Here is a 13,626-nt window from a genome sequence, read left to right as displayed (position 1 = left end):
TCGATATTTCCATTTTACTCTTACGATTTGTGTCAAGTTATACCACATACCCTTAAAACTACGTACAAATTCAACTATATCCGTTTTTCGTTAAACATACCTTATAACTTGTTAAGCGGACACGATTGCCGTTGATTCGTTCAAATTTGTAAGATTTGCGAAACTTAAATCATGGATAATAAACCATGAAAAAGGGAAATTCTTAATTTACGCATAGTTCAAGAATTGAATGGAAAAGAAAAATAAATGAATATTGAAAAAGGAAAATAATTAATCTTTATCCTACCATGACGACAAAAAGAAACATCCCAATTCCTTTCCAAACTCTTCCCATCCTTTTTCTTACTTTATTCTCTTTGTTAATTTATCTGCAAATTCACCGTCTCTCTCTCCTCTAAATTTAACCAACCCTAAATACTTAATTTTCTCCTTATGATCACATCCATTGTGCCCTGTGGAACCAACTCTGCTTTAGTCTTCTTTCTCTTCCACTTCATTTTCTTGTTCCGCCACACATTGTACCACGTCTGACGCTACTATCACTCGAAGTAGAGACAACTAAAATACAACTGTCTTCAGAAGGCACCATCTTCAGATCCTCGTTCGCATAGTCAAAAACCTTCATTTGTCTCAGACTCCTTTACACACATATGACCATTCTTAAAGATCTAAATATGGAGATAGAAATAAACATGACTAATTTTGGAGCGAGCAAAATCATACATCAAGATTTGAATCTTGCAATTTGTGTGTTGGAACATTCTTTTTATTTTTATTTTGTAATTAGTCAAATACCATTGTCGAAAATAAAATGGAGAAAGTAATCTTTTTTGTTTTTGGTAATGGGAGAAAATATTAATCAAGATCGATTGCTGAACAGAATATCGAGAGGATACACCAAAAAGTCAAAAATAAAAGGGGCGAAAAAAGAAAGAAAAACGTGGTGCGTAAGGTTTTTTTTTTCTTTTAATAATTGTTTATTTTTGCAAATCGCAGCTCGACAGGTGAAAGTCAAAAACGGTGCATGTCCTGGAGAGTACATTCATTTCTATACTCCTAGCGAGTTAAGTCCATAAATCCAATCATTACATAAACAGTGTTATTACAGTTTATATCTGAAAATCCAGAATATTTGAATTTCTTGTTCCTCATCCAAATTCCAATTTTCCAATATTTCACCGTCAATCGTTTCAAATATCTCCGTTAATTTCATTTTCCGGCGACGATGTCGACGGCGAGAGCCGGTAACGATGACAGTTCTAACAGAGTTGATACGACGCCGTTGCTCACCGATCAGCTCTTTAGGAGCCGACGGTTAGCGCGCCGTGCCCCGAGCCTAAGAGGAGCGGCTCGATTTCTCCGGCGAGCAAGTAGCCGGCGAATGATGCGAGAGCCGTCGAGGCGCGTGAGGGAAGCTGCAGCGGAGCAAATCGAGGAACGGCAGAGCGATTGGGCGTACTCTAAACCTATAGTGATACTGGATCTTATCTGGAACTTAGCTTTCGTGATTGTCTCAGTTTCTGTGTTGATTTTGAGCCTTGACGAGTCACCTTCTATGCCATTGAGGCTTTGGATTGTTGGATACGCTTTACAGTGTTTGCTTCACATGGTTTGTGTTTGCGTTGAGTATAGACGCCGAATTCAGCTTAGTAATCCTGCTACAAGTTTGAATTCTGAGCAGAGTAGCGTTGCTGGAGGTTGGAACGGTTCAAGTTCGGGAAGTGACGGAGGGGAAGCTGGCGATTATCACACTGAGAGCCGTCAGAATGAGGATGAAACTAGGTATAATCTCTATTTTGAAGCATGTGATTTGATGAATATATTCTTAATGATTGAAAAAGTAAATTCTTCTTATTATTCATAGTTCGTGTAGTTGTTGCTTTTGCTGTTGCTTATTCATTTCATTGATTTACTTGTTAGGTTAGAACAGGCATTTTAAGTTGAATAGTAGTATGTGTAGTTTCTTGGTCAAGGTATTAGTGGCTCAGATTGTTGTAAATGAATTAGTATACTCATGTGCTGCCTTTCAGAGTTATCATGTGGAGAATTGGAAACTCATGTTACGAGTGCATTTGAAAGACATAGGTACTGGTCTGTTAGGTGGGAGAAAGGTTCTCTAGGCTGCTGAATATGTAACTATGAGGCTTGACGCTGTTGAAATTGATGCCTGTCGTGGATAATTAAAGCTTGTCCTTAATCGTATAAGGAAACCAACCAAAAAAAAAAAAGTTTGTTGCCAATGAGTGTCAAAATTCCTGAAACAGAGTTCTTCTCTTGTTAGTTATTTCGTATCAATAGCTCTGTGTTTCTAAAAGACTAGAATTGTATGCCTGTGCCTCAGAATGTTTTAATGATTCTTAATTTATTGTTTCAGTGTTGCTAAGCATCTGGAATCTGCAAATACCATGTTTTCTTTCATTTGGTGGATAATTGGGTTCTATTGGATATCCGCTGGTGGCGAAAGTTTGACTCATGATGCACCTCAACTTTACTGGTTTGTACCAAACGTGTCTTTGATCTCTGTAATTGTTGTGATATACTTTGGAGTGATGCTTATTTGGGTTCTTTTGCAGGCTTTGTCTCACATTTCTAGCATTCGATGTGATCTTTGTTGTTATATGTGTTGCCGTGGCTTGTCTCATTGGAATTGCTGTTTGTTGCTGCCTACCGTGTATCATTGCTATTTTATATGCAGTGGCGGACCAGGTAGTTCTGTAATATTTTTTACCTTATATAGTCACAAGGTACATATAAAAACTACTTTTTTGGGATCTAGTTCCAATTGTCAGCTCAAAAACAGTCTTGCTAGGGTAAGCAATAGATCATGGAAATATGTTCTTTGATATTATATCTTTTGTTTCATCCCTTTGTGTTTGATTATGGTTCTAATTAGAACCTCTCTTTTGATCTCGTGGTTAACGACTTAACGTAGATGTTCTTTTTTAGGGATGTTCATGTGTCTTTCTCTCATGGATGGAAATGTCAATTAAATTAGTAAATCCAAAGGACAGTAGAACAAGAAGTCCCAAAGATGTACTCTTACCTATGCTCCCCCCCACCCCCCCAAAAAAAGACAGATATTACGTTGGTGCACTTTGGCGTTTGCTTTTGTAGTAGACAGTAGAGACCTCCTTTTTCATGAAGTGATTCACTGATAGGCTTCAAGAAAATGCAGCAACTACAGAAGAGTGTTAGCTCCTATACATGTGTCCTAAATTAAGATCAATGAGCTAACAAAATTCAAAAAGAATAAAAAAATCAGTATTATTTACGAAAGTCGAATTACTCCAGCAAAAGAGGTTGAGAAGACATTTAGCTTTGAGGGAGTGTTGGGAGTTGAGATCCCATAAAATCATCTGCGGTCCATACATACCAAAAAATACCTACGGGGACTATTTTTGAGACTCTTTTGATGGATTTTCCAACTTTCCATTAAATTCAGTTTTCATACGCTTCCTTAATACTATATTAATCCAGTTTACTCCAAAAATTGAGTAGAACATGCTCCAGATATTAACAACGACTTACACTGGAGAAATAGATGATTTGTGCTTCTGCATTTTGGTGGCACATGTAGCATCTCTTACAGAGTCTAGTCTCTCTCTTGTTGAGACTGTCCTGGGTCAAACATGCTTCAGTTAGTTTTGTCCAGCTGAAGTGTATTGCTTTGGTTGGAAGTTTAGTTTTCCGTATCAAGTTCCAAAGCCATGTTTCAACTATACCATTAGCCGCACATGTTTAGTATGTCTGGGACAGGTATGGCGGGCCGCATATTTCCCCCTTTCAATTGCCCCCTTAAATTATATGTTGCCCAGTTTTAAAGCCTGGTGCCCTGTAGAATTCAGAAGTTGGTCTGTGTCTCCTATCATCCTCCTTATTGTCCAGCCTGCTTAGCTTGCAAAGCTAGAGTTTACGGGGGAGTGTTAGTTTACAGCATGTATATAGTGTAGTATTGTCCCACATTGGTAGAAGAGTAGTATGTCCTTGTATAGTATAGCTATAAATAAGGACCTCTTGTATTGTATTGTTCATCCAATATCAATAACATATTTTCTCCCGTGCCTTCTCACATGGTATCAGAGCAATTGTGAGATACTTATCGCTGTGCATAAATTCCAGCGATTCCGGGAAAGAGAAATCGCTTTGCATAAATTCCAGCGATTCCGGGAAAGAGAAATCAGTACTTTTTTAAGGCTGTTTTCTATCTGTTTCATTTCTGTCAGTGTTGTGCAAAATCCAACACTACCACAAGAGTCGTCACTGTCCGGCGACCAAACCCCAGTGAAAAACTCCGGCAGCAGCCTCCTCACGCGCCGGCGCGTACGACCACTTCCGGCCATGTTTTGAAAATCTTCCTTCAGAACAGTTGGGTCGCCTGATAATTCCGATCCTACCCCCCTACTGTTTTCATTTCATGCCGACAACTTTGAGTTTTTTCCGGCAGCTACAGTACTATTCCGACAGCTACAGTAGATTCCGGCAGCTACAGTATTTCAGTATTCCGTTTCTGTGTTTCCGTACACTGTTTCAGTGGATTACAGTTGATTCTTTCTCCTATTTGGTAATAATTTGCAACAATGTCTTTGGGATTTGATGCTTTTGGGTCTAGAAACATGAGTTCTGGAAGCTCTAGTGGTATTATTACCTCGGAACCTTTAATGAGAGGTTCAAACTACTTAGCTTGGGCTTCATCTGTCGAGTTATGGTGTAGAGGTCAAGGTGTTCAAGATCATCTAATCAAACAGTCTAGCGATGGAGATGAAAAGGCAATAGCACTTTGGGCAAAAATCGATGTTCAGTTATGTAGCATCTTGTGGCGATCTATTGATTCCAAGTTGATGCCCTTGTTTCGTCCATTCCAGACATGTTATTTGGTTTGGGCAAAGGCATGCACCTTATACACTAATGACATATCTCGCTTCTATGATGTGATATCACGGATGACAAACTTAAAGAAGCAGGAATTGGATATGTCTACTTACTTGGGTCAAGTACAGGCAGTCATGGAGGAATTTGAGAAGTTGATGCCAGTTTCTGCTAGTGTGGAAAAACAACAAGAGCAGCGACAGAAGATGTTTCTCGTTCTTACCCTCGCTGGACTTCCTAATGATCTTGATTCAGTACGCGATCAGATTTTGGCTAGTCCGTCTGTCCCGACAGTTGATGAATTATTCTCTCGATTACTCCGCCTTGCTGCAGCACCAAGTCCACCAGTAATCTCATCACATATACTTGATTCCTCTGTTCTTGCATCCCAGATAATGGATGTTCGGGCATCTCAAACTATGGAGCATAGACGAGGAGGTCGTTTTGGAAGATCTAGACCCAAGTGTTCTTATTGTCACAAACTTGGACACACTCGTGAAATGTGCTATTCCTTACATGGTCGTCCACCCAAAAATGCTTACATTGCTCAGACCGAGACTCCAGGTAACCAAGGATTTTCTTTATCTAAAGAAGAATATAATGAGCTCCTTCAGTATCGAGTAAGTAAGCAGACATCTCCACAAGTAGCCTCAGTTGCTCAGACTGATACTTCTGTTACAGGTAATTCTTTTGCTTGTGTTTCCCAATCTAGCACTCTTGGCCCATGGGTCATGGACTCCGGCGCTTCTGATCACATCTCTGGTAATATATCACTTTTGTCAAATATTGTATATTCACAGTCTCTTCCCACTGTTACTTTAGCCAATGGATGTCAAACTAAGGCAAAAGGAGTTGGACAAGCTAATCCCTTGTCTTCTATCACCCTAGATTCTGTTCTTTATGTCCCTGGCTGTCCTTTTAGTCTTGCATCTGTTAGTCGTTTGACTCGTGCCCTCCATTATGGTATATATTTTATTGACGATTCTTTTATTATGCAGGACCGCAGTACGGGACAGACAATTGGTACAGGACGTGAATCAGAAGGCCTTTACTACCTTAACTCACTCATTCCTTCCACAACATGTCTAGGTACAGATCCTCCAGATCTAATCCACAGACGTTTAGGACATTCGAGTTTATCCAAACTTCAGAAGATGGTGCCTAGTTTATCTAGTTTGTCTACATTAGATTGTGAGTCGTGTCAACTTGGGAAACATACCCGAACCTCCTTTTCGCGTAGTGTTGAGAGTCATGCAGAGTCTGTCTTCTCCTTAGTTCATTCTGATATATGGGGTCCTAGTAGAGTCAGTTCATCCTTGGGATTTCGTTATTTTGTCAGTTTCATTGATGATTATTCAAGATGTACTTGGCTTTTCTTAATGAAAGAGCGTTCTGCGTTATTTTCTATATTCCAGAGTTTCTGTGCTGAAATCAAAAACCAATTTGGTGTTTCTATTCGCATTTTTCGCAGTGATAATGCCTTAGAATATTTATATTCTCAATTTCAGCAGTTTATGACTTCTCAAGGAATTATTCATCAGACATCTTGTCCTTATACCCCTCAGCAAAATGGGGTTGCTGAGAGAAAGAATAGGCACCTTATTGAGACTGCTCGCACACTTCTAATTGAATCTCGTATTCCGTTGCGTTTTTGGGGCGATGCAGTTCTCACAACTTGTTATTTGATTAATCGGATGCCTTCATCTCCCATCAAGAATCAGATTCCGCATTCAGTATTGTTTCCCCAGTCACCCTTATACTCTCTTCCACCTCGTGTTTTTGGGAGCACGTGTTTTGTTCATAACTTAGCCCCTGGGAAAGATTAGTTAGCTCCTCGTGCTCTCAAGTGTGTCTTCCTTGGTTATTCTCGTGTTCAGAAGGGATATCGTTGTTGTTCTCCAGATCTTCGTAGGTACCTTATGTCAGCTGACGTCACATTTTTTGAGTCTAAACCTTTCTTTACCTCTGCTGACCACCATGATATATCTGAGGTCTTACCTATACCGACCTTTGAGGAGTTTACTATAGCTCCTCCTCCACCTTCGACCACAGAGGTTTCATCCATACCAACCGTTGAGGAGTCTAGTGTTGTTCCCCCTAGTTCCCCAGCCACAGGAACACCACTCTTGACTTATCATCGTCGTTTGCGTCTTCCATCAGGCCCAACTGGTTCTCGTCCTGCACCTGACCCTGCTCCTAGTACACCGATTGCACTTCGGAAAGGTATACGGACCACACTTAACCCTAATCCTCATTATGTCGATTTGAGCTATCATCGTCTGTCATCTCCCCATTATATTTTTATATCTTCTTTGTCCTCGGTTTCCATCCCTAAGTCTACAGGTGAAGCGTTGTCTCATCCAGGATGGCGACAGGCTATGAGTGACGAGATGTCTGCTTTACATACAAGTGGTACTTGGGAGCTTGTTCCTTTCCCCTCAGGTAAATCTACTGTTGGTTGTCGTTGGGTTTATACAGTCAAAGTTGGTCCCGATGGACAGATTGATCGACTTAAGGCCCGTCTTGTTGCCAAAGGATATACTCAGATATTTGGGCTCGATTACAGTGATACCTTCTCTCCCGTGGCTAAAGTGGCTTCAGTTCGCCTTTTTCTATCCATGGCTGCCGTTCGTAATTGGCCCCTCTATCAGCTGGACATTAAAAATGCCTTTATTCACGGTGATCTTGAGGATGAGGTTTATATGGAGCAACCACCTGGTTTTGTTGCTCAGGGGGAGTCTCGTGGCCTTGTATGTCGCTTGCGTCGGTCACTTTATAGTCTAAAGTAGTCTCCTCGAGCCTGGTTTGGTAAGTTCAGCACGGTTATCCAAGAGTTTGGCATGATTCGTAGTGAAGCTGATCACTCTGTGTTTTATCGGCACTCTGCTTCAAGTCTCTGTATTTATCTGGTAGTCTATGTTGATGATATTGTTATTACTGGCAATGATCAGGATGGTATTACCAATATGAAGCAGCATCTCTTCCAGCACTTCCAAATTAAGGATCTAGGCAGATTGAAGTACTTTCTAGGTATTGAGGTTGCCCAGTTTAGCTTAGGTATTGTTATTTCTCAAAGAAAATATGCTTTAGACATTCTTGAGGAGACGGGGATGATAGGTTGCAGACCTGTTGACACTCCGATGGATCCGAATTCTAAACTTATGCCAAGATAGGGGGAGCCGCTTAGCGATCCTGCAAGCTATAGGCGGCTGGTTGGAAAATTAAATTATCTCACAGTGACTAGACCCGACATTTCTTATCCCGTGAGTGTTGTAAGTCAGTTTATGAATTCTCCCTGTGATAGTCATTGGGATGCAGTTGTCCGCATTATTCGATATATAAAATCGGCTCCAGGCAAAGGGTTACTCTTTGAGGATCGAGGTCATGAGCAAATCATTGGATACTCAGATGCTGATTGGGCAGGATCACCTTCTGATAGACGTTCTACGTCTGGATATTGTGTTTTAGTAGGAGGAAATTTGGTGTCCTGGAAGAGCAAGAAACAGAATGTAGTTGCTCGGTCTAGTGCAGAAGCAGAATATCGAGCAATGACTATGGCAACATGTGAGCTAGTCTGGACCAAACAATTGCTCAAGAAGTTGAAATTTGGTGAAATCAGTCGGATGGAACTTGTGTGCGATAATCAAGTTGCCCTTCATATTGCATCAAATCCGGTGTTCCATGAGAGAACTAAACACATTGAGATTGATTGTCACTTCGTCAGAGAAAATATACTTTCAGGAGAGATTGCTACAAAGTTTGTGAGGTCGAATGATCAACTTGCAGATATTTTCACCAAGTCTCTCACTGGTCCTCGTATTGGTTATATATGTAACAAGCTCGGTACATATGATTTGTATGCACCTGCTTGAGGGGGAGTGTTAGTTTACAGCATGTATATAGTGTAGTATTGTCCCACATTGGTAGAAGAGTAGTATGTCCTTGTATAGTATAGCTATAAATAAGGACCTCTTGTATTGTATTGTTCATCCAATATCAATAACATATTTTCTCCCGTGCCTTCTCACAAGTACTTTTAGAAAAAGGCAGCTTCCAATGAAACAGAGGGAATAATCTATCCACATTTTTCTAGTTCTAATTTGGATTCACATTATTCTAAGACCTGTATAATTTAGTAATTGGGTCCTTGACTTTTCCTTTGAAATCCTCCTAGGCTAATCTAGAAAATGTTTGTAGACGAGCATCCATTATCTTTGAAACATGCATCTAACATTCGTGTTTTAACTGCCTTTTCCATTCGTTGCTCCGATCAACAACAACAACAACAAACCCAGTATAATCTCACAAGTGGGGTTTGGGGAGGGTAGTGTGAATACTTCTTTGGCCTACCTCTACCTCTCCTCAAACCGCTCCGATCAGTTGAGTATAAATTGTGCATCCACCAAAACTCAAGTCTGGTCTGTACTCTTTGGGGACTGAATATGCTTACCAACCCGTTTTCACCCTTTTATCCAGTTCACTAGTAATAATACTCGTTTTCCCCAGATTCCCTTCTGTGGCTGATTCTCCAAATAGAAGCAGCAACAACAACAACAACAACAACAACGACCCAGTGAAATCTCACTAGTGGGGTCTGGGGAGGGTAGTGTGTACGCAGACCTTACCCCTACCCCGAGAGGGTAGAGATGCTGTTTCCGAAAGACCCTCGGCTCAAGAAGACAAAAGAAAGACGAAAAGAGGCAATATATCAGTATCATCAATAGAAACCATAGAACAAAGAACAACATCACCAGAATCAGAAAATAAGTGAAAAGTAAAACAATAACCAGTAGTTAAAGCATAGCACTAAGAGGAACGAAAGAGATTCTCCAAATAGAAGCAAATTGCGGAAATTGATACCTAGAAGAATGTAGATATCATCCTTCATATTATTATGGTAGCAATTTGCTTCAACTTATGTGTTGCAATTGCTTTAGGATCTTGTGATTTATGCGAAAAAAGCCCTATAATTTACCAAATGGTATTGGTTAACATGGTGGAAATGATGTGCCTGATAATTGTAATTAGTGGTAAAATGATATTTCCAATTACTTGATATTTTTGGTAATTTAAATTTAATATCATAGGGTCTTATCTTTGTTTTATTATTCGCTCTTTCTGTCGAGTTTCACAAAATGAGATAATTTATGTTTACATTATGCAATTCCATCACAGAGAGGAATTGGAGGATGTAACTGAATAGTGTTCCTGCTTTTGATTGATATAGTCTTGAATAAATAAATAAAAAAACTGCCTTTATTTTCTATTTTATGCTATTGGTTGTGTCTCTTGCTTTCTGAAGATTCTCTCTTTTTGCATCAATTGTCTGAACATCTTTCTCAATTTTGCTTTTTTCGTGAGATAGGAAGGAGCAACCAAGGAAGATGTTGAGAGGCTGCCTAAATACAAGTTTCGAAAACTTGGTGATTTTGAAAAACAAAATGGCGAGATTCAAGAATCATTTGGAGGAGTAATGACTGAATGTGACGCTGATACACCCATTGAGCATGTTCTCACATTGGAAGATGCCGTATGTTCTATACATTCTTTGTTCTTTGATTAGAAAATTTCACAAAACCTAGAGAACTTCCCAATCCTTCAAGAAGTTGATTTCGTTCATTCTTGTCTGTTGCAGGAATGTTGCATTTGCCTTTGTCCCTATGAAGATGGAACTGAGCTGCGTGAGCTCCCTTGTCGTCACCATTTTCACTCTGCCTGCATAGACAAGTGGTTGTTCATAAATGCCACCTGCCCTCTTTGCAAGTTCAATATTCTTAAAAATGGCAATCAAAGTAGTGGCGAAGACGCATAAATCAGCTTAATGCTATGCAGCCATCACAATGAAGATCTTCTTGTACTTCTGGGTGTTGGTACCAGGTTCAACCTCTAGTAGGTGCTTATTTATTCACAAATCCTAGCGCTCGCTTTTGTCATGTTGTAGCGTGTATTTTGGTAGGTTTACATGTTTGTAAAACATTTCTTGTCCTGTATCATATGTAGATATTTAATTTAATCTGAATTACATGTACGAATTCTCATCATCTTGATGTTTGACATGGCTCACACAATCATAATGTGAATGGTAATCAGACCATTTTTTCCTTTTTCCCCTATTAGGACAGGTTCTACTACTGTCCATCCTGCAATTGTGCAATTGTGTTTGTATTGCAATTGGCTATCGACCACATCTTGCTTTTTCTTAGTACTTACTACGATATTACCAAATAGTGATGTATTTCACTGCATGTAGCAACTAACCGCCCAACTCACCCCGCAAATAAAATAACTATGGACATTGCAGACCTGGTTCCACCATGGACGCTATTTTCGGGACCAGTATGCTGGTTTGCGTCGATGGTCACATGTGAATTAACGTCAATTGGATTCACGGCCCGAGTCTCAACGGGTTCAGCGGGTGACCTTACGTCACCGGGCGTCACGTTGTCATTCTCACCTTGATAGCCAGATCCGTTGTCGATATGCACGGGTAGTAATTGAGAGTTCTGTCATCTTTATCCTGAAATCAAAATATTTCAAAGAGCAAGTGTAAAATTGCGTATTTTATAGAGATTTGTACCAAATAACCACTATTATCCTTAGCCCCATGGTGGGCGCCAAATAATTTACCCGAAAAATGGATAACAATTGAATTTGTACGTGGTTTTAAGGATACGTGATTTATAACTTGGTACAAATAGAGAAAAGATAAATATTAGTATCGAAATTAGCTGTAAACGAAATGAATGCAAACCGAATGAATCAATTAGTCTAGGTCCTCAAGTTTGATCACCCTCAAACTGAATGGAGGGTAAACTGATACAAGAACAAAATGACTGAATATTGAAAACCAGAAGAAAAGGCAGTATATTGCTTTATATTCTATCAATGAATGTCTTCTACAAATGATCAGACCCCCTTTAAGTACCAGGGATGTCCTATTCTTAATATAATTTCTAAATACAGTAAGGAATCCCATGATAGATTAATTAATTGGCCCCTCCTTGATATGCGCCGGGATTTTCGCCGAGATTCTCGCCCAATTGCGGATATTTCAGCTTTCTGTTTTTTGGCTCGATAAGCTCTCCTAAATCTTGGCCGATCTCGATCTTGATCGGTCTCTATTTTGCTCGATCTCGATCTTGGCCGATCTCGATCTTGATCGGTCTCCGGGTCACGAGCTCGGCAACCTAACTTCGTATTATGACTCGATATTACACGAAGTCGAACTTTGCACAGTCATGTTCTACTCTCGATAAGTCACGTGAAAGGCATGCTCGATTTTAACAGTATACAGATAGTCCTCGTTTCTCGGAAAGAAGATGGCGAGGAACGATATGAATTTTCGAACTCCGACTAGATGGGTAATGACGTCAGCGACGAGCCCGATTATGACGTATGTGACAAAACGTCCCGTCGGTCCAATTATCAAGGCATTAAATGCTTGTCAGTCGTTGGTCGGCCACCACCAGTTCTGAACCGTCATCACCAAGCTATAAGTATTCAAACTTTCACACTAAAAAGCTCTTTCTACTCTTGCTTCTTCTTCAGAAAAAATCCCTTTGCTCCACAATTCTTACACCAAAATTTCTAGAACTCTGGTCAAACAGCATATCATCCTATCTCTTTTGCTTTGCTCAAATATGGCGAAAACTTCCAAAACCGTACTGCAAAAGGAAGTTGATTCTTCATCATGGCCCGCCGGCAGTGAGGCTGCGGCGGAACCTCACCCTGAGAAATTCGTTCCGGCAGGGTGCCCGACTGTTACTGATTTTAGGGTCGAAAAGGCCTCTTTGGTAGCGGGCCGATGTGAACCGGTCTCGAGGTACATATCTACCATCATTGAAAAACTCCTATGTAGGGTTAAACAGGAATGCAACTGGGTCGATAAGCATGTGGTGGTTTCTTCGCCCGAGGAGTCGATCACTACCTTCGTGGAGGGGCTTCTAAGTGTTTACACTTACCCCTTTACATTGGGTCCCTTAGATCCCATCATTATTGCCTTTTGTAAAAGGTATGATGTGACCCTCGACCAAATTCACCCCTCTTTCTGGAGAATAGTAATTCTCCTCCGATTTTTTGTAAGCAAAATCGAGGGATGTCCTTTTACCCTCGACCACCTTGTGTGCCTCTATTGTCCCCGACTCTATCGAGGGGGGTTGATCAAGTTTGCTCGCCGAGCCAATAAGGCTCCGTTCTCGAGCATAGATGAAGGTCGGGACCGAGGTTGAATGGGTCGATTTGTTCGAGTTAGGACTTCGGATCTGATCCCTGCTGAATACATGCCATTTCCCGAGAAATGGAACATGAAACGTAAGTAGCACTTTGCTCAGAAGGTTTTAATCTCGTTGCTTTTTTTCTTATTTCTTTTTTATTGATATTTTCTAGCGTTGCAGACGTGGCCCAGATGCCGGACCCAATTTCGGATCTTATAAAATGCGTCGAAGGCCTCGTGTTACAGAGGTCGTACTCAAAGCGTGCTTGGATGGAGTGATTGATATTTCTGGATCCCCTCAGATTTAGGATGCTATGATCCAAGAGGCCAATATGTTGGAAGGTCGCTCTTACGAAGGTATTCACGGGGCGACCGATATCCATGGCTTTTTGGATGGGTTTTAGTCTGCTGTTTCGGAGGATGTCACCAGGTTTGGTGGTTTATCGGTATCGAAAAAAGTACCGTCATCGGGCGCTACCGGTTCTTCATCGAGCCCACAACTGGTGGACCAATTCCCGGCCCAAGTGTTAATCCCGACCGTAGGCAGA

General features: G+C 40.6%; 1 protein-coding gene across 1 annotated transcript; it reads left to right on the top strand.

Annotated features, from left to right (window-relative positions):
* Positions 1–940: 940 nt before the first annotated feature.
* LOC107799834 (E3 ubiquitin-protein ligase At1g63170-like) lies at positions 941–10,969 on the top strand. The gene is made up of 5 exons (XM_016622978.2): positions 941–1,782; positions 2,375–2,494; positions 2,574–2,706; positions 10,232–10,396; positions 10,502–10,969. The coding sequence occupies exons 1-5, from the start codon at positions 1,226–1,228 to the stop codon at positions 10,676–10,678; spliced, it is 1,152 nt and encodes a 383-aa protein (XP_016478464.1). The 5' UTR covers positions 941–1,225; the 3' UTR covers positions 10,679–10,969.
* Positions 10,970–13,626: the final 2,657 nt, after the last annotated feature.

The sequence above is a fragment of the Nicotiana tabacum genome, chromosome 19, assembly GCF_000715075.1.
Source record: "Nicotiana tabacum cultivar K326 chromosome 19, ASM71507v2, whole genome shotgun sequence".
Taxonomy (NCBI): domain Eukaryota; kingdom Viridiplantae; phylum Streptophyta; class Magnoliopsida; order Solanales; family Solanaceae; genus Nicotiana; species Nicotiana tabacum.
The sequence above is the reverse complement of the archived record's forward strand: the minus strand, read 5'-3'. Positions and strand labels throughout refer to the sequence as shown.

Excerpts from the sequence above, each read along its gene's own strand:
- LOC107799834 (XM_016622978.2), top strand. The coding sequence starts at position 1,226 with ATGTCGACGGCGAGAGCCGGTAACGATGACAGTTCTAACAGAGTTGAT. Across the intron at positions 1,783-2,374 it reads CAGAATGAGGATGAAACTAG|TGTTGCTAAGCATCTGGAAT; the intron begins GTATAATCTCTA and ends TTATTGTTTCAG. Across the intron at positions 10,397-10,501 it reads TTCTCACATTGGAAGATGCC|GAATGTTGCATTTGCCTTTG; the intron begins GTATGTTCTATA and ends TGTCTGTTGCAG.